At 31.8% G+C, this 21632-nt stretch overlaps 1 protein-coding gene and 1 long non-coding RNA gene across 6 annotated transcripts; both read right to left on the reverse strand.

Annotated features, from left to right (window-relative positions):
* On the reverse strand, positions 1–2622 carry LOC103489656 (WRKY transcription factor 71-like). Of its 5 annotated transcripts, none has more exons than XR_537636.3 (4): positions 2053–2619; positions 1665–1811; positions 1062–1151; positions 1–582 (listed from the first exon to the last, which is right to left on the reverse strand). XR_537636.3 is itself a non-coding variant. In XM_008448911.3 (4 exons), exons 1-4 carry the CDS (start codon positions 2436–2438, stop codon positions 571–573), a joined length of 645 nt encoding a protein of 214 aa, XP_008447133.1. In that variant the 5' UTR covers positions 2439–2622; the 3' UTR covers positions 1–570. The 5 variants fall into 5 exon arrangements, 3 of the variants coding, with proteins under 3 accessions (XP_008447133.1, XP_008447134.1, XP_008447132.1); XR_537637.3 differs by having other exon boundaries at positions 1057–1151; XM_008448911.3 differs by having other exon boundaries at positions 1057–1156; positions 2053–2622.
* An 11524-nt stretch (positions 2623–14146) lies between these two features.
* Positions 14147–15179, reverse strand: LOC127150007 (uncharacterized). The gene is made up of 4 exons (XR_007821918.1): positions 15106–15179; positions 14933–15009; positions 14796–14859; positions 14147–14187 (listed from the first exon to the last, which is right to left on the reverse strand). It is a non-coding gene; the product is annotated as an uncharacterized LOC127150007 (long non-coding RNA).
* Between the last annotated feature and the right edge of the window lie 6453 nt (positions 15180–21632).

The raw sequence follows: 21632 nt of genomic DNA on the forward strand, positions 1-21632 counted from the left end.
AATGCAAAAATAATATGGCATATAGTAAACTTAGTACACAGGTTCTGACCCCTCCATTATATGTTAGATACATAACGTATATAGTAAAATATATAGACTCTAAGAAAATCTCAACTCTCCAAGGGTTTATCCTAATACAAGAGGCAGGAAAGCTGGAAGAAAACGAATTTATACACAATATAGAATTCTCATACAAAGTATAGGACTTGTATAAAGATCTCCTATTTTTGAGTGAATAAATCTTGCAACAAACCGTAATGATCAGGCATTTGAAGGTGTTGTTGAAGGCTTAGATTTTGGTACATCATTGAGGCCGGGTCGTTTTGGCAGTTATTGGTTGGTAACAAATGTGAGAAGAGTTCTTGGGGAAGCGTAGGCCCGGATGAGGCTGCTGTTACTGATGTTGATGCCGATGCGTAGAATGGAGACGACATGATCCCTGCAGAATGGCCTCGGAGTGTAGCTGGGCAATGGTGGTTGTGTTGGCCTTCATATGTAGTAATCACCACAGATGGATCTTGATATGATCTTTCAACTCGTTTTTTCACTACACATTTTTGGCTGGTGCATCTATAGTAGCTTCTGCATTATATCACACACGCACAATATTATACATTGAACAAGGATATGCAATCAGTCAAAAAGTATTAGGTACAGTGAAATCTTGATAAATATAACAAAATCTAGATTAAACTTTCAAAGTCCAATCTATTAGTGAAAGATCGTATCTTTAATTAATAGAGTTTATCGCTACTAAATTTTTCTATATTTGTAATTATTTGAAAATGTTACTATATACTTTATTATTAGTTATTAGTTCCAAATATGTTGCGCCTATTGGAATTAGGGTTAAAACAAATCTATATGATATCAAAAGGGTGGTGCAATATCCCGAATTAATTTATCTAAGGAATTAAATTTGTGTGGCTAACTCATTAATGATATATTAATTGGGTATTATTAATTATAACGTGTGGTTTCTTTCAAGAATTTATATATATTTGTTCTTTTAGGAAAATACAAGGAAAAAAATGAAAGAAAACTAGAAGAGACTACCTTACATGAAACAAGTATCGGAAAGAACTTGGGATAAGGAATAGTAAGACAAAAAGATTCATGCTCCTCTAAAGCTTTGGATGCAAGAAAGGGTACTGCACTAAAACATTTTGAAAGTATAATGAACAAACATAAGAGAAACACGAGTAATCCAAAACACTACTCCAAGTCTTTGTTTGGTAAGAGAATTCATAACTTTGGTTTAGTAATAATGTCACATGTCTTTAATAAGCTATATAATATGTTAAGTATCAGTAGAGTTAATTAACAACAAACAGCAGGAGGTGATTCAAGTTACTATAAATTTTTTTAAATATATTAATTAAATAGTTGCACCTATAAAAATAAATGAAAAAAATATATATACACGCACAAGTTTAGAACTTGGGAAGAAGTTAACCTAAAAAGTTTGGGAAGGAACTAAAAAAAGGGGGATAATTTAATTATCATATGGCTCATATCCAGATCAAGCAATGGCCTTAAATCCCTTCTGACTAATTCAGAATATATGTATATAATAAAAAACAATAATGGTAAATGGGAAAATAGTAAAAAGTAAATTAAATGGGAGGGCAGGGGGAGAAAAAGAAAGAAAGAAAGAAACTAACCTGGGGTAAGGACTATTTTTAACTGCTTTCTGACCATATTTTCTCCATCTATATCCATCTTCAAGATGATCAATCTCACTCTTAGTCAAGAAAGCAAAACGGGGCTCCCTCGGCCGTTTCTCTTTCTTTTTTGATAAATTGCTGTTCCTACAAAATCAAATCAACATCATCATCAACCCCTTTTTAATTTCTTCTCACACACATTTTTAATAATCTCTAATTAAATCTATATAATTATCTTTTTGAATTAGTAATACCCTATTTATCAATATAAATCCTTTTAAGTGATTACATCTTAGTAATCTTCACCCATGGGCTTCTCCAATATTCAACCATTAAAAAATAAAAAATAATAATAAAAAATAAATAAATAAATAAACATACTCACTGTTTCTTAGACTTTTCTTCATCTTTATTCTCGCACCGCCCTTTTATGTCTTCTAATTTGTTGCTCTTCACTGAATCCTCTTCAACTACAGCTTCATTAGATGAAGACGACACTGAAGAATTTGGGGTTGTCGTTGAAGCCTTCTTTTTCGACATGTCGTCCACTGCAGAAATGACTTGAGATGAACAGCACGACACATCGAACGCCTTCGACAGGCTATTATAATCCAAAGAGCTGGTATCGAAGAAATTAGTGAAACTCATCAAGCCAGGATCCAACGCCGCCGCTGCAGCTTGTTGATGGAAGATCGAACGGTTCATATCCAATTGGTTGTATTGAAATGGATCATACTGCTGGTACACATTTTTCCCTTCATCATTTGACATTGAAAATCAAACAATATGATCAACAAAAATTAGGGTTTTTTTTTTTTTTTTTTTTAAAGATGTTTGAAGAATAAAAAAGAAAAACAAAAACCCCCCAAACTTTTTGCTCTTAAACTTTTCTCATTTCTCCTTTGTTTGAGAGAGATGTGTTGAGAATTATGGTAGTTTTTCTTTTTGGTTACTCTCCACTCCCACTTTTTTTTTTCTTTATTAATTAATTGATTATACATGAATTGACAGGCCCCTTAAAAAAATATGCCAAATTATTTAAATAATCTCATACTTTAGATCTAGAAGATATCGGCTTTTTTTTAATTTATTTTTATAATGGGTCAATTTATCGGCAGTTAAAAATGAATACAATTAATTTCACCGAGATGAATCCCCAATTTAATTAAACTAATCTCCTCTCTAAATTAACATCCACCAACTACAATTACAATTACAAATTTACAATTACGGCGTTTGTTGTACACACATAATTAATTAATTAATTATAGTAATTAATAATTGAAGTGAAAAACTTTGATAAAAATTAATTTAATTTAATTTTATGCTGAGTTTGTTGATATGTGAAAATGGGTTTTGACAAAATGGAAAAATAAGAGTCGCAGTCATGCATTATTATGGAATGGAAGTAATGTATACTAATATTTCTTTAGTCAACAATTCCAGCTTATAATGTATTGATCAAACTACGGATTTCTTCTGACAAGCCGACACGTGTGATGGAATCGGCACCGGCGTTTGACCGTTGTTCCGGCACGTGGGAGTTTATTTATTATTTTTATTTCATTATCACCTCTCATTTATATTTCCTTCTTCATAAAAACGGTATGAGCTATTATTCTTGGCTTTGCTGATCCAACCCCCACGTCATTTCATTAGTCATCAAAAACCCTAATCCTTTTTTCAAAATAAAATATTTCTCCTCAGCTTAAAATCACTTCCCATCATTCTCGCCCCGTAATTAAACTTTATATATATATATATATATATATATATATATATATATATATATAGCTTCTGTGGAAATTTTTTTTTTTAAAAGGTTCTTCATTTTTTTGAAAGAAAAAGGATTTTCACAATGTCTACTTCAAAGGGACAAAAGAACTGATATGTCAAAAAAAGAAAAAAAAAACATCCAAAACCTAATCTGGGAAATCAGACGTATTATTGCACCCAACATCTTCATAAAATGGATAGGAATCACAAAAACCAACATAAATTGCAAAACTTGCAATATACCAGACTATATATATATACAGTGAGCATTAATCCTATTACCCATTTGTGGACAAAACATGGAGACAAGATCCAACCGAATCATCAAATCCCAAATTTTAATAACTGCGTCCTCCCATCTTAGTAAGATCTTTGGAGCAATTGTTGAGCAAAAGTTCACCACTTCATTGCATCATATTCTCAAGCACTAAGGAATTAAGAAAAAAGAGGCAATTGTTTAGCAAGTTGTTAAAATTTGTAGTAGCGCTCATACAATATCACCCATGAAATTAATGTTTGTTTTGGTTATATAATATTATCTGAAATGTTAAGTAATTTTTGTATATAAAGTTTTGTGTTTAAATGAGAGGAAATATTTCAAACCCAAGAATTTATGATTATATGATATTTTAAGTTAAATGAAATATGGAAAGAAAGAGGGGGAAAAAAGAGGGATAAGAAAAGAAGGGGTTCCTAATCAAGTTGACTTTGATTAGACATGACTAAATAGACCTAATCAACTGTTCAGAATATTATTGTTAGATTATGTTTCTTCATTTGGGTTTTGGGAGTGTAATTAGTGTTCAAGAAATCTGATGTTAATGTAAATATTAATTAGGATCTATAATTTGATTATCAATTTATATGAGAATCATTAAGGTTTTTGTTCTTTATGACCTAATTGAGTTGATATGATTATATATGATATATATCGATGGTATGATGTAAAGCGTTTAGGACAAAGCTAATTAAATAATTGCTAGAGTGATCATAATTAATACTCTGAGCACTGAAAAATAAAAATATAATTGAATTTGAGTTTGATTACCCTCATTGCTAAATAACAAACTTAGAATAATGGAAGATTGTCATTTAATTTTAGATTATTGAAACTTCAAATTTAGATTGTGTTGTTGAAGTTATATGTAAACATATATATATGAAATGTTTTAGATGTAATCATCTGGTTCCTGTGAATTGAATAAATTGTTGTTGAACAAAAATTAAGAGCCTTATAAGGTCTTGTATTTTGCCTATCCTATATTAGGGTAAGTCCAAAGGTAAATATAGCATATGTTCTTCAATTATATAATAAAAGACAAAAACATGAATAAGTATTTTTATTTTTCTTTTTTATTAAAAAAAACATTGAAAATGAGAAAAAATGATCTCTCTACATGTGGACCATGTCAAATTTGAAATATAATATCAATTTTAAAATAATATATATATATATATATATATATATATATATATATATATATATATATATATATTCTCTCTCAAAACCTAAAAAATCAATAAATCAATGTAGGCTCATGCTTTTTTTTTAAAAAAAAAAAATATATATGTATATATTTTGGTTCAAATTTGAGTTAACCTTTTTTTTTTCTTTACATTTCAAAATTTTACATTTTTATTTTAAATTTCAATTTGTATCAAGGGTTGAGTTTAGTTTTTCTTGTCCTTACATTTCTAGATTATTCTATTTTTATCTTTTGAAATTTTATATTCTACCCTCCAGCATCTTGTTAAAAAGGTTGTATACTAATATCCTAGGTTATTAAGTTTTAGTTAATAAATTTAAAATAATTATAATATTGTGAATTACTAAATTAAATTGAAGTTACCAATAAAGAACAAGTAATTAAAGTTAATTGAATTGTAGTTAATATAATTCTTAAATTTAAATTTAGCAGGACCAAACAAATTCTAAATTAAAAAATTAAGAATAGAAGTATAACATTTTAAAATTAAATAACCAAATAAAAAAACATATTCAAAATATAAAAAAACTAAAGACTAAAATTAAAGCATAGCTTGATTTTGTGGTTTCAAAAAAATTTATAGCTAATAGCCCGATTTAGTTGACACTTTTGGCGTACAATTTCGGTAAATTATTATTATTAATTTATTATTATTTTTATAAACAAAACAAAAGTAGGTGTCCAAAAATGTGTGTAAATATAAATAGGAATATAATTAAAAATATTTCTCATTTCTTATAATAAATAATATGGACATAATCCCAGCAAATACCAATACTATATCCACCTTTTTAAGTTTTGAATTTAAACTGTTCAATTACTTAAATCTTCAAAATATAATTATTTTTTTTGGAAGGATATCTTCACCTAAATAGATATCCATAACATCATCATCATTCCCACTTCATTAATTTATAAGAGATAAAATACATGAAGTAGAAAAATAGTTATAATTCAAAACATAAATGGTTATGATTCACTCCTCAAATTAATTAACGAAATTAATGCATATATTTCCATCCTACGTATATATTTTAAATAACACATCCATGACTACTCAAGTAAACAAAAACAAACCAATTTAAACATTAATTTTTCAATTTTTTTGGGAAGTTATAAAATATAATAAAGTAGACAAAATATTTATCTTGTATGATAAATTTAAAATTTTGTCATTTAATAGTTCTTATGCCACGAGGTGTAAATAGTTTGGTTCTTTTATTATTCTTAAAAAAATTTCTTTAAAATTATCATCTACAAAATTAGTTTGCTTAATTGTTTATCACTTAAATTTAGTCAACATGAACTTAACTTAATTAAATTAACATACATTCATTTTTTTAACGTAGAGACTCTAATTTTTATACTAATATTTGTTGTACTAAGAAACTCAATATATATAAATTCTTGTTTTCTATATCTTTAATTATTTAGAACAACTTTGGAGCATTTTGACTAATCACACGTGACAACCAATTCATTGATATCAATTTTGAGGTATAATCCAACCCCCAAATTGACCTATTCAATCTGTGTGTACAGAAGGAGCCAATTGAAAATATATTATTTTTTCCATGTTAGCCAGCCTTGTCATTTTTCCATTTGAATATTTTAACCCTGCCATCAGTAGAAAAACCCTTTAAAAACTTATTTTACAAAATTCATAAACTAAAAAACATCTTTACAAAATTTAGGGATCATTCTTTATGTATTATTATCTAGAATATATAGTATGTTGTCATTTTTTTCATTATTATTATTATTAGTTTATATGAACAGTAGAGTGGAGAAAGATGGAAGTATGAACTTGTTGAGATCTCAGGAAGAGACACCACATAAAGCATATATCTTGAGCTATGTCCACCCCTTATTAGTCATTTAGATTATTACTTAATTAAAGAAATAATGAGAATCTAACTTTGAAGGATTTCTAAACCTTACGTGTTTGAAGAAGTCTTAGTTAAAGTAATTAAAGTGGTATTCTCACGCCCATGTACTTCAGGTCGAAACAGTCTTCTAATTAAACTTCAATTCTTTATTAGTAACTATTAACCTAACATCATCCAATCTCTTTGAAAAGTAAGACAGTAACTTTTAATAATTTTCTTTTTCAATTTTTTAAAAATTAATTATGTTTATGCATGTTTTCTCTTCTCAATTTTATATTTGATTTTTTTTTATCAAGTTCTAGAAACAAAAATAAAATTCTAAAAAATAAACTTCTTTAATGATGCTAAATTGTAATGCAAATCAAATTTGGTCAATCAATCACCTCAGGCTGATTACTTTATATCTAAACTTTTGTCCTATATTAAATATATCTACAGAGCTTAGTTTCCAAATATAATACTTATCTAGAAAATATATAGTGTAGTTCTGTTAACAAGAAGTATATCTAAATCACTCTCTTTTATAAGTTAGTTAGATATGTTTAGTTGTCGTCTTCATTATCGTCATCATTTAGATATTGAAGAATATACGATCCATTAATTGAGAGTGAAATTTAAAGGGAAGAATATACAATTTTCAAAAAGGAAAATAATACTATAAAGGTTATAGTAAATTGATTACCCTTGATTAAGCCATCCACCGCGTCTACACCAATAAATCAAAAAAAAAAAAAAAAAAAAAAAAAAAAAAGAGAGAGAGAGAGAGAAAGAAAGAAAGACACAATGTATTAAAAGGTTTTAATTTCAATGAATGCATAATGATGCCTATAGAAATATGAATGAAGTAAGACACATTGCTCCGCCAATCAAGACATTGTAATGAATTGCGAGAGATTAAAGAAATAGAGAGTTAGTTTTGTTGGGATGAGAATAGTCAAAAAGCCAAATTTTATTGGACAGAGTTGACATAGCCATCGTGTGTCTTTTTTAATTAGGTTTTCTTTCTTTTCTTTTTCTTTTTTTCATTCTTCTGGAGGTGAGGGTAGAGCCGCACACTAAAATAATTAATTATTTTTTAATTCAACAATGATGATAATGATAAGGGTTGGTAATCAAATACAAATTCAAACTTAACTCTTACTATCTAATAATCAATTTTTATGTTTTAGTGTCCGTATCAAAATCAATAATTTAAATTTGCTATTAGAAAAAAAGTTAATGATTTCATTAATTTTGACATAGCTCCATTCTAACAAAAGCTCTAGTGTTAGAGAGTCTTTCTAAGTCCTTTTTCATTTGGTTGAATCATTTAGATATATATTTGAAAGACTAGCTAGCATTAGAAGCTTAATCACTATAAATATATATAACAAAAAACAAATTGAATATGTTGAGAAATTTGAATTCCAAACTTTAAATATGTACATGTTAATTATTCATGAGCAAATAATGCAACTATGCTCACTAATTATGTTATTATAATATAAAAACTTAGTAATTATATATATATATATATATATATATATATATATATACCATGCATGTATGTGTGTATATGTATATATATATAAAGTAGTAATAATATATCAAAAAAGGGTCAAATATTTCTCCGTAGATTACTGCTTTAGGCGTGCTGTGACTCAAAGAGGTGCGTTTGAATCCAAGAGTGAAAAAGATAATTAAAAAAAGAAAAAAAAAGGGAACTTTAGTTTGGGAGAATAAGAAAAGGACGTTTGACTGTGTGAGATATTATATTGTATTTCACAAATGGATTAAGCATTAAATTACATAATAGGGTTTAGGAGTCAATTTGGAGAGGGAGGTGATCGTTGGTTTAGGTTGGTATGGGCTAATCTCTCCCATTGGCTTTGGATCACATCATGGGCCTTAAGTCTTCTCTTTGTGGCCCCAACTCATGATGGCCTCATTCTACCAAATCAATAAAACAATTGATCAAATGGCCTCATTCTAATATAAATATATATTCCTACTCAAATATATCACCGCGTCAATGGGAGTCTTTTTGCTTTTGAGTCCATTGACATTCAAAATATACCTGAGGATCATGAGCTCCTGATTTTAAATCTATTCACCCCATTTGTATTGAAAAAAGCATTCGATAATTATTTGACTAAGTATAGAGGTTGGTCATCTTGTAGGCTCAAACAAGTGCCAAAGAGATGAACTCACTTCGTAAGATCAACAAGAACTATAAATATCAACCTTGGAAATAAATATGTCCATATGTTTTCCTTCTATACTAGCACTTGTACTTAAATTTGTCACTAAAATAATTTCAACGATTTGTAATGTTTAAATAAAAGGTAAATTTTCAGATATAACAAACTACTAAAATATTTACCGTTCGTGTAACAAAGCCCATAAAGTTAGTAATTTTTTAAATATTTCAGGTTTGCCCTTCCGTTTTTTATCTCTTATCCATTGCAATTTTTTTCTATCATCTTTCTTCCTTTCCTTTTTTTTTTACTGCGATTTCTTTCCATCATCTTTCTTTTTCCCTCTTCTTTTTTTTACGTTGTTTGGATTTGAGTAACCAAATCTGATTTCTTTCTATCGTCTTTCTTCTTTTTCTCTTCTTTTTTTTTTTTGCTGCGATTTCTTTCCATCATCTTTCTTCTATTACTCCTCTTTTTTATGTCGTTTAAATTAGGGTAATCAAATCTAAAAGATCGTGTATAAAGAATCTTAAATAGAATCGTTTAGATTGAAGTAGCCAAATCTAAACGATCGTGTACCAAAAGAATTAAAAAATCATTTTGTCAAATCAAAGTGATCGTGTGCCAAAGAATCTTGAAAAAATAAATGATAGTGTAAATAAATCTAAACGATCGTGTACCAAAAGAATCTTAAAAATTTTTCATTTAGCCAAATTTAAATGATCATTTACTAAAGTTTGAAAAAAAATCATTTAGATTTTGGGTAACCAAATCTAAATGATCGTGTAGTCAAATCTAGAGGATCAAATCTAAACGATCCTGTAACCAAATTAAACAATAGAATTAAAAAAATAAATCATTTAGATTTGACTATCCAAATTTAAACGATCAAATCTAAACGATCGTGTACCAAACAATAGCCAAATCTAAACAATCGTGTACCAAATATATTACGTACGTTGTTGACGACGTGGTTGACGAGACATTTTTTGTATTTTTCATTATAGGCTTGTGGGCTTTTTCCGTTTTCAAAATTGTTCTATATGGTGTAAATATTTTTTCGCTTTGTTATAATTTTGAAAAGGCTCCTAAATCAAATTAGTAATTATCTAATTAATTATTAGGAGGGACATTTTCTAAACAAGGCTTCTAACAATAGAATATAGGTTATGAATAAAAAACACAACTAAGGGGCTGTTTGGCCCACGGAGTGAGTGAAGTGGAGTGGGCTATAAATAGCCCAACCCATATTTGGCCCACGTATTATGCAATAACCAAAGGATTATGGTTATTTAAAAAACAATCCTAATCCTTTCACCGTTCTCTTCTTCTCGAAGTCAATTCTACTTCGTCTGCATATTGTTTCTCACTCCAACTCAAATCCACTTTCCACTTCGTCTTTCACAATCCACTTCATCTCTGTCTCCCTTCTTGTCTCCTTTTCGTCTCCCTTCTTGTCTCCTTTTCGTCTCCCTTCTTTGAAATCGTTTTTGGGGGTTATTGTTATGTGATTCCCCTTGCCGCTCATTTTTCTTCGCCGCTCATTCTTTTTTCCTTGCCGCTCATTCTTCTTCGCCGCTCATTCTTTTTTCCTTGCCGCTCATTCTTCCCCCTTGCCGCTCCAATCTTCTACCCAAAATATTTTTCTTTTGGCCATCATTCGGTTGTAGTCCTTCACGGATCCAACATAATTTAGTTGTTAGGGTTTGTGGACTTTTGTTTGGAGCTTGGTAGGGGTTTTGCGAGGATATGAGCAAGGTTACAGTTTGAAGAGAGCATGGTAGGGATGAAGATTTCCCATCCCTTCACGGTTTGTATCACTTCTCTTTGTTATTTTAGAAAAGTTGATGATGAGGTCCTTTGATTTTACTGATTTATTCATGAAATTTTGTATTATTTGCATGTTCTTGAAGCCGATTATGAGGTACCTTTCTTTATTTCACAAATGTATATTGTTCTTTGCATGTTCTTGAAGCTGATTGGTGTCAATTGGTGCCCGATTATATTTCTAATTTGAGGGGTATTCGACTGATCTATATTTTTTTCTACCATGTGATCTGATTTCTTTTGCTTTATGTATTTTGTGATCATTGTGATCATTGGTCTTCTACTGTAAATTTTTTTCTCCATGTACTCTATGTGCTGAAGCTAATTGATCTCTGTTTATTCTAATATGTGACCATCTAAGGTTGATTTTTCCTTTGCTTTGTATTTTGTGACCAATGTGATTCTTGTTCTTGTATTGTAATTAATCTTCACCATGTATTTCATATGTTGTATTGAATTGGTCTTGTATTGTAATTAATTTTCACCATTTCATCTGTTGATTGAATTGGTTTCTCTTGATCTTGTATTAAATTAAATGTAATCCGATTATAAATTTTTTCCTTTATATCTCAATTGAATTTTTTTATTCATTCGTGTAGAAGGTGATTTAACTTTTTTTACATTGTTTCAAAGCATAAAAATGTTTTGTCCTATATGATAAAAAGGATGAATTTCTTTCTTCTTTTTTTTTTTAAGAACAAAAGTCTTAAACGTGTTTATGTTGGGTAAATAAAATAAGATTTGGACTAATCATCAAGCAAATAAGGTATGGAGTCATGAATGTAATGGTGGTAAGACATCTAATATTTAAATAAAGTAATTTCTTAAGTCATCGATGTTGTGTGGGTAAGACATTCAGTCTATGTTTTTCCTAATATTTGAACATCTAATGTTGAATTATTTTGCTTGCGTTTTTGTGATCATTGGGCTTCTATTTCATTCTGTTTTGTCATTCTTTAAAGAAAAACAAAGCATATTATTATCCATAAATAGAGAGGCAGCACATGATCGATATTTTTCTGTAACCCTTGAGCTGTTGTGTGAACTAGTTTCCCTATGAATTAGGTTAATTACATCATTGCCATATCCCTTGTTTTTGGATTAATATCTTGACTGATGTTAGGGTTGGGTTAAGACATATCCCCATTTTCATGGATTTTTTTTATACTATTTTGATTCTCTGCAAAGTCACTATTGCACTTAAAAAAATTTCAACATCTTTCCATGTACTTCATGGTCAACATCTTGAAGATGTGTTATGTACTTTTTATTTGGTAATTTTGAGCCAACATCATGGACTTCTTCACCCAACCATTATAAATGGTCTCAATTTAACTCAAGTATTATTCAACCTCATCCCATATCTGTTTTCCGATAATTCCTTGGTAGACTTATTTGTTTTCCACTTATGTTTGCTCTCCAATTGTTTAGTATAAACATAATTACATAGCAACTTTTTTGTCATTCTCTGTTATGCATTTGGTCTTGATCCCTCACTGTTTTCTAATATTTCTTGCATTTGCTTGGCACTGATTAAGGCTGGACCAATTCTTTTGTAGTTGTATTCTATATTTTCTGTCTATCTGTTCTATTTGTATGCAAAACATATTCCTCTCTGTTTTGCATGTTTTATTTCCACTTGATTCGTACCCAAAATGCTGTCAATTATACAAGAAATTCAAGTTCAACTAATCTAATGAATTTCTTACCTTTGAGGCTTGTCCAATTTAATTTTTTTTTTACCTTATATACACTGTTCTACATTTATTCAAACGTTTTTTACCCTTCTTTTTTTTTAAACCTTAAATGGGTGTAAGTCGGGTTAAACAATAGTGGTATGTCATCCTTCCTTCTACTTTTGTAATACTGTTAATGTGTATTGCAATTTGTTTGATGAATTTCGTGGCTAATATTTGTTTGTGTGATGTTTTTTTAGGTTGGTGAAGAGCAAAAGTTCATTATTCGAGGTTCGTACACCAATATTTTACATGGTTGGAATAGTTTTTCACCATCATTGGTTTGTCAATAGCATCTTATAATAGTAATTTTTGAGATGGCTCAATCTTGTTGGAAGACATGTAATTACAACATTTTATATTCATTATGACTGCTATTTTTCAACTTTATATTCATTTTATGTTGATATTTATTGACTTTAATTATTCACGAATGCATTGCTTGTTTTGGAATTATTGTACATATTTTGCAAATATATTAGTAAATTTTTATAGAATTTTACCATGTCTTAAATATGTTTTGCAAATTTATTGAATTTATATGATAAAAAGAACACATCACACAATAGTGTGTGAATTGAATAGTGAGTATTATTACTTTAGTACACCTTTTAGAACATTAATTCAACTATACAGTGAATTGAATAGTGAGTATTATTACTTTAGTACACCTTTTAAAACATTAATTCAACTATACATAAAAGTATGGGGTAATCCAACCATAGGGGTAATCCAAAAAAGTGGAAAAGTCTAAAAAGGGAGGGTGAAAATAAATTATTTTCAGAAAAGTATGGAAGTAATCCAACATTTAAAAGAAGAATACCTTACATCACACATAGATTACGATTCAAAATTTTTAAAATAAGTTGATGAATAAAAGATTTTTGGTGAATTGTCATTTGTCGGCTTTATTTTAACGATTAAATCTTAAAAGGAATATTTTTCACTAAAATTTGTCACAGATTCTAATTATACAAAAGTACAATTTTAAAAGTGCAAGTAGTAGCATTTATTAAATTAAATGTAAAAGCTAAAACCCTAATTCAACTTCAAGATGATATTAAATACATAAAAATTGATCCATCATACATGTAACCCAAGTTCAATCCATATAACTTTCATAATACTCAATCTAATAAATATCTTGGTTTCTTTTCAATTAATAGCCAAATGTTATTATTATTATTAGAAATGATTTTAAAAAATATCGAACATAATATTTGTAAATATTTGCGGAAATTTGATAATTTAAAATAATTCTATCATATTATTATTATTGTTTCATTTAATATTTACTTCAACAGATGTAACGACCCAACTCCTTATACTGAATCGAAGTCATTACTAAATATAGAACAAGTGGTTTAAGTCATAAAATTTATTAAAAACACATAAGGTTTGAGAAATTTTTATTTATGAAAATTCAAGCAAGGTAGTTATGCAAAAATGAAATTCGTTCTAAAGTCCTACTCGGGCCCTATCTACAAAAAAAATGGTAAATAGTGAAGAATACTCAAACTTGGGTACTAAAGTCAAAAACAAGGATAAGCGGAAGCGGAAATCCCTATGGCTCGCCACGGTCACTTGGTCGCTCGCCAGCTTGCCTTTGCCCTTGCCTCGTCCTCTACCTGAAAACATGACATGAAAAGAGTGAGTATAAAATACTCAGTAAGGGACCCACTACTAGTCCCACTAGGTGTCTGTTAGCTTCCTGTCAGAGTCCTGTAACTGGTACCCAATCTCTGGCACGTTCCCGAACACGTGCAACATGCGCTCCCGTAGGAACGTAACTCTGGTCTTCGGTGCCCCGGGGGACACCTAGGACAATCGGGATGCGAGGACCCCGTCGAGTCACTCGAGTCATATCTATATCCATGCTAGACTGATGTCCCGTCGGACCGCACAGTCCTAAATAGGTGGTGATCCCGAAGGACACCCATGCAGGTACGACTCTAACAGGTTAAGCTAACAGGTACCCTAATCGCAGTATGCATACACATGGCATCATCATATAACATAACAGATAAATCATCATTACACTCTCCATCTCGACACCGTCGTACAACCATAACAGTTCTTTTCATCACAACATCATGCTATAATATAACCGTATCACCAATCGCACCATACTATCATTAATTTCATGCATCGTACAGTCTAGTCCTCAACATGCACAATTGAAGGTATACGTGACCTCATAATTCTAAACATGGAGCTAGTAGTAGAAATCTCTTACCTGGAGATTTACTTGACGAGTCCTAACCGCGAGGCAGTATGCTTTCCAAGCGACGAGGTCCTAACTGTTTAATATGCCAAAATTCGTAATTAGGTCACCAACGACTAACGGTTCAAGACTCATTTGAAATGACTTACCCTAGAAAGAGGTTGCAGTGCTCGAGCCCCTACTGAAGAAATCCCGCGCTGCAGCAATTACTTGGTCCACGACGTCCCTTAAGGAAATAATTTAATTTAGTCCCGAATTAAATTACTTAGCGTCCGAAACATTGAGTCTTACCGGGTAATGCCACAATAATTAATTTAATTACCAAAATTTAGGTGGATGGAGCCAAATTAGTCTTGGCGGCTCGGCTGGAAAAGGACAGGGACCGGCTCGGCTTGGAGGTTGAAGATCGGCTCGGCTCGCGGCGCAAACAGGCGCGGCTCGTGGTGCAGACAGGCGCGGCTCGGCTTGGTACAGCGGCTACGCACGTGCGGCTCGCACGCGGGCGCTGCTCGGCTCGCGGGTGCACGCGGCTCGGATTCTGGGTCGGAGGCACACGGCGCGGGCCGGGCCTCGAGTTACGGAGCGGACTTCGGCCGGGTCGGGTCCTCACGCGACGAGGCGCTGGTTTTCGGATCCGGGTGGCGCGACGGCTGCGGGTGGTTCGGCTACACCACGGCTTCGCTCGGCGATGGCTGCAGACGGACGCTCGGCTGCGCTGCGTCGGATCGACGCGGCGCGACGCGGCTGGCTGACGGATCGGCTGCGGATCGCGGAGGGTGACGCGGCTCGGCTTCGGGCGACGGTTGCGAGAGGCGGCTGCTCCGACAGACGCTCGGCGTGTGCGGATCGGCTTGGACGATTCTTCCGACGCGGCTGGAAGCTCGGCGACGGCTCGGTTTTTGACTGCAGACTTGGCTGCACTGCTGAACAAAGAGGGGGAGGCTTGGCGGCTCAGGTTCGCGGCGGCGTGCGGCGGCGTGCGGCGGCTAAGGTTTGATAAATAATAATTTGTTTTTTTTTTCTTCTTCTCTTTTCTTTTCCCCTCTTTCTTTCTTTGATTTTTTCTCTGTTCTTCTTTACACACGAGCCCCAAGGCTTTTTATAAGACAATAACTCTTTTCTTTTCCTTTTAAATAACCCAAATCAACCACCTCCTCTCTCTCTCCAAATCTCACCAAAATCAACCAATCTTTAGTTTAATAAAACTTCCCCAATTATTTCCAAATAAAAAAATACTTATTATCTTAAACAAAAAAAAAGATTCCAAACCTTAATTAATCGAAATTTCAAAATGATAAGGTTCTTCCAATAAATTTGAATTTCCCATAACCACACTTAAATATTAATGACAATGAACAAAAAAAAATCGAATTTGTTGGACGTTACAACAGACCTACCTAACATAGCATAAATACATGCTCATCAAATATTAATTCAATTCACTAAAGATCATGTTATTTAAGTTGAAAAAAATTTATTTTGAAAAAAATTGACACATTAGAAACCATTTTAAATGGTTTTCAAACACTTTCAAAAATTTAGACAAATTTTTTTTTATTAAAAGAGTTTAAATAAAAACCTTTTTTTTTTTTACATTTTTTTCTTTAATAAATAAAACACATCATCATTTGATAAAACATCATTTTATAAACAGTGTATTAACTCTAAACAAACAATATGAATTGTTCAAGTTATTAGTTGTCATCACATAATGAATCCACAAGAGCTAGTTACGATATCTACAGTATTTACAACTTCCCAACGCCAGTTACTTCTGAAACTAGAATTATTACTGAATGATCATAAGAGGATAGAACATACGTCATTTGATCGTAGACATCGTATTAGACAATTAGCATATTTTCAACTAATCCATGAGTCAGATCTTTGTTGTCGTCAAAGTATACCAATGGATAGAAGGTGTTTTGTCATTTTATGCATTTACTAAGGACAATTGCTGATTAGTCGGAATAAAAGTTATAGATGTAGAGGAGATGGTTGCCATGTTCTTGCATATATTAGCTCATGATGTGAAGAACCGAATGATACAAAGGCAATTTGTACGGTCTGGTGACACTGTTTCTAGACATTTCAATCTTGTCTTGTTAGCAATTTTGCGGTTACACAATGAGTTGTTAAAAAAACCTCAGCTAGTAACAAACTCGTGCACGGATTCGAGATGGAAATGGTTTGAGGTAAATACCATTTGTCTGCATTTTAGTTAGACTTAGCAACCAATATGCGTTAGATGACTATTTCATACTTGTTGATGTTATTATACCGTAGAATTGTCTTGGTGTGTTAGATGACACATATATTAAGGTGAATGTCAGTGCAACCGATCGTCCAAGGTACAGGACACAGAAGGGTGAAGTTGCGACAAATGTACTTGGTGTTTGCGATACAAAAGGTGATTTTGTGTTTGTTTTATCCAGGTGGAAAGGATCGGTCGCTGATTCCAGAATTCTTAGAGATGCAATATCAAGACATAACGAATTGAAGGTTTTAAAGGGTAAATAGCTAGATGTTTTATCTCTTCATGGTCTTTATATTCATAAAATGGGAATTCAAATAGTCGAGTTCTCAATAGGGTATTATTATCTATGTGATGCTGGGGTACCCAAATACTGAGGGTTTCTTGGCCCCATATAAGGGAGAAAGATATCATCTTTTAGGGTGGCATGGAGGAGGTAATGCACCAACAACAGCTCGAGAGTTCTTCAACATGAAACATTCGTCGGTATGGAATGTCATCGAAAGAGCATTTGGGTTGTTGAAAGGTCGCTGGGTAATTTTAAGAGGAAAGTCATACTACCTAGTCAATGTCCAATGTTAAACAATCATGAGGTGTTGTTGCTACATAATCTTATCAATAGAGAGATGGCTAACAGTGAAATAATCAACGATTTGGATGAGGGTGATTCAACGTACGCTACAACTGGAGGTGGCGAGATTAATTACATTGAGGCTTCAAACGAATGGAGGGATCAATTGGCTCATACGATGTTCAGCGATTGGGAGTTACGTGACCAGTAGTGCCTTAATACTCTTCTAATTACTATCAACGCTTGAAATTATTTTGTCACTTGTTCTAAACTCTTAATGTATGAAATTCTTGTGATGTTTACTAAATATGTAATTTCGATTGTCTACAATTAATTATGTTCATACTAACACCTCTTGTTTCACTTTATTAAATGATGCTAATATATATGATAGAATGGCAAGTTTGTCACGAACACCGAAACACACATGGACTAAAGAGGAAGAAGCAAAACTTATTGAGTGCTTGATGGAATTGGTTTCAGCTGGGGGATGAAGGTCCGATAATGGGACATTTTGACCTGGGTACCGACCCAATTACAAGGAATGATGGCAGAGAAGTTGCCCAACACTAATATCCAAGGATCGCCGACAATAGATTGTCGTGTGAAATCTCTTAAAAAAACCTACCAAACAATTGCATAAATGAGGCGGCCATCATGTAGTGACTTAGGATGGAATGAAGAATTCCAATGCATCAACGCAGAATGAGATTTGTTTGATAGTTGGGTAAGGGTATTAATTTCAGAATACAATTGTACGTACTTTTTATAATCACAATCATCAACTAATAGGCCTAAATTACATTTCTACAGAGTCATCCTGCAGCCAAAGGCCTTCTACACAAATCATTTCCATATTATGATGATCTATCCTATGTCTTCGGCAAAGATCGGGCAACAAGAGAACGTTCAGAGACCTTTGCTGGTGTAGGATCTAATGTGCCAAACATGTTTAATGACGGTGTTCCCCTCGGTGATTCACATAATCAAGACATCCCGATGATGTATAGCCAAGGAGTGCATATGTCAATAGATGAGATGTTTGGAATACGTGCAGGTCAAACAAGTGAGAGAAGAAATTGTTCAAGTGAAAGTAAGAGGAAACGAGGTAGCGAACATTATGAAATGGTAGAGGTGATCAGGAGTGTAATGAAATTTGGAAATAATCAATTAAAAACAATTGCAGATTGGCCAAAAAAGAAGCGTGCAACGGAGGTCGAATTGTGTGCTGAAGTTGTGAAATAGCTGCAAGATATCCCTGAACTACGAAGTCGAGATAGGGCAAAGCTTATGCAAATCCTATTCCGTAGTGTGGAGGCCATTGAGGGATTCTTGTCGATTCCAACAAAACTTAAATTAGAGCATTGCAATATTATCTTGGAAAATAATGTTTTACCAATTAACTATTTTATGACTTTGTACTCTTATTTTGTGGACTCAATCTTGGTTTGAATTGATCTAAGTTTTAATTACAAATTTTATGGAACTTTATATATTTATATTTCATTAAGAACATATTATGGAGGAATTTAATTTTGTGGGATTAATCTCTTTTTAAATTTGTCGACGATTTGTAGGATGTATCTGTAACATAATTTTAAATACGATCACCTAAACAAATGAGAAAATTACATTATGGAGATTATAGATAAATTTATTAACCAAACTACATAATTAACGAAATTGAATAAAATAATTTTAGAAAGAAAATGTGTATTGCAAAAAAGAATAATGAAAAAAAACACTTTTGATATTCCCTAGATTATAATATACACCCCAAACACAGATTATAATAACATAGACTATAATAATCTGCACCCCAAACACAGATTATAATAAAATAGACTATAATAATATGCACTCCAAATACAGATTATAATAACCCAGACTCTAATAATCTGCATCCCAAACACAAACTATAATAATCCACAGACTATAATAACCACAGATTATAATAACTCGCTCCACGCCCCCAAACACCCCCCAAGTGTATTTAGCTTTAAGATAAGAGACATGAGTGATTTGGTTAAGTAACAAGACCAACTCAGAAGGGTTCCATATTATATTATTTAAAACTCCCTCTACGTTGTGGGCTAAAAATATAAATATTAATTGGGAAAAAAAATAAGGGTTTGAAAATACATGTTCTTCTTGGACCATGTATTCTGAAAACCATATAAATAGCAAAATATTGGATAGCAAACAAAAAATAGCAAATCCCCGAAAAAATTTGATTTATAGCAAAACCGCCTATTGAAATTTTTTTTGACTTTTTTTTTTTGCTCAAGTATACCCCTTTACAAAGGACAATTTCTCTCATACAGATACAATGTATTTATATAAGTAAAAAAAGCAAGTAGAATATCACAAATCACGAATACAGTGTATTTAAAAACACATTCACTTTTGGTAAATTTTAACTAAAAACATGATATTTTCTTGTTGTAGAAGATTGCACCAACATCCCTTATTATGAATCTAGTTTCAACTATATTCGCGACTTATTAGGATTTAAATCAATAAACTCACAATTTTTTATATTTCATAGTATTTATTAAACTTTATTAAATAATAAATATTACATATGTTTAATAACAATTTGAATTTAGATTTTATATCATCCCCTAAAATCGTCAATTTGAATTCAAATTTTACATTGTATCCCTAAAATAATGTCAAAGATAAATTCAACTATTTTGTATTTTTTATTCTTCAAACGATTTATTAAAAAATAAACATAAATAATAAATAATACATATTTGATATTTATTAACAATTTGAGTCTAGATTTTATGTATATCTTACCCTAAAATCGTTGGTTGGAATTCAAATTTTTTACCTTAATTTTAAATCCAAATTTTATACCTTACTTTTAAATCGTTAGTTTGAATCTCTAAATGATGCTAAAGATACCAAACTTAAATTATGTCATCTTATTGAAAGTAAAAACAAAGAACATACAAATTTACGTGGAAACCAGAGTATCGAGAGAAAACCACGATATTTTTCTTTTTATTATTTTCTAATAATAATACAGTAGGTACAAGAGGGAATAAATAGAAAAGTACAAAGAGATAAAAAAAAAAGGAAAGAATATTTAAGGCAAATCCCCCAATGGGCTAAGCCCACTAATTCTAACACTCCCCCTCAAGTTGGGACGTAAATATCAATGAGACCCAACTTGCTAACACAAAAGTCGAAGATTGGTCTGAGAAGCCCCTTAGTGAGGACATCAGCAACCTATCGGCTCGAAGGGATGTACGTAATGCATATGCTCCCACTGAAGTCTTTATTTGATGAAATGTCGATCAATCTCAATATGTTTAGTTCTATCATGCTTAACTGGGTTGTTAGCAATACTAATAGCGGCTTAATTATCACAGCTTCAATGGAGTCTCACATTCCTGATGAAGATCAAACATAACTTTCTGAAGCCAAATTTCCTCATATATTCCCAAACTCATAGCTTTATATTCAGCCTCAGCACTGTTCCTAGCCACAACACTTTTCTTCTTACTCCTCAAAGTTACAAGATTACCCTAAACAAAGGTACAATAACCGGAGGTAGTCTTCTATCAACAATAGATCTTGTTTCATCCGAGTCAAAATATGCCTCAATAGTCTTTCCATCTATCTTTCTAAACTCCAACCCTTTACCAGGTGTCGTTTTTAAGTATCTCATAATTCTTTTGACGGCTTCCATGTGTTCCTCATAAAGAACCTGCTTAAACTAGCTAACAACACTCACAGCAAAGGAAATATCAGGACGAGTATGCGATAAGTAAATCAATTTACTCACAAGGCGCTGATATTGTTCTTTATCAACTGGAAATTGATCATCAGAGTTTCCTAGTTTACAGTTGAATTCAATAGAGTGTCAGCAGGACGACATCCCAACATATTTGTCTCGGTTAGCAAATCAATAGTGTATTTTCTTTGAGACACGGAGATTGCCTTCTTTAGATCTGGCCACCTCCATTCCAAGGAAATCTTTCAAATTTTCCAAATCTTTGATTTCAAATTC

Source organism: Cucumis melo, chromosome 1 (genome assembly GCF_025177605.1).
Source record: "Cucumis melo cultivar AY chromosome 1, USDA_Cmelo_AY_1.0, whole genome shotgun sequence".
Taxonomy (NCBI): domain Eukaryota; kingdom Viridiplantae; phylum Streptophyta; class Magnoliopsida; order Cucurbitales; family Cucurbitaceae; genus Cucumis; species Cucumis melo.

What these genes read in the sequence shown, in the direction of transcription:
- LOC103489656 (XM_008448910.3), bottom strand. Translation starts at nt 2,438, where the DNA reads ATGTCAAATGATGAAGGGAAAAATGTGTACCAGCAGTATGATCCATTT. An exon ending in GAAGAAAAGTCTAAGAAACA is followed by an intron (nt 1,812 to 2,052) that starts GTGAGTATGTTT and finishes TTGATTTTGTAG; the next exon opens with GAACAGCAATTTATCAAAAA. An exon ending in AAAAATAGTCCTTACCCCAG is followed by an intron (nt 583 to 1,664) that starts GTTAGTTTCTTT and finishes GATATAATGCAG; the next exon opens with AAGCTACTATAGATGCACCA.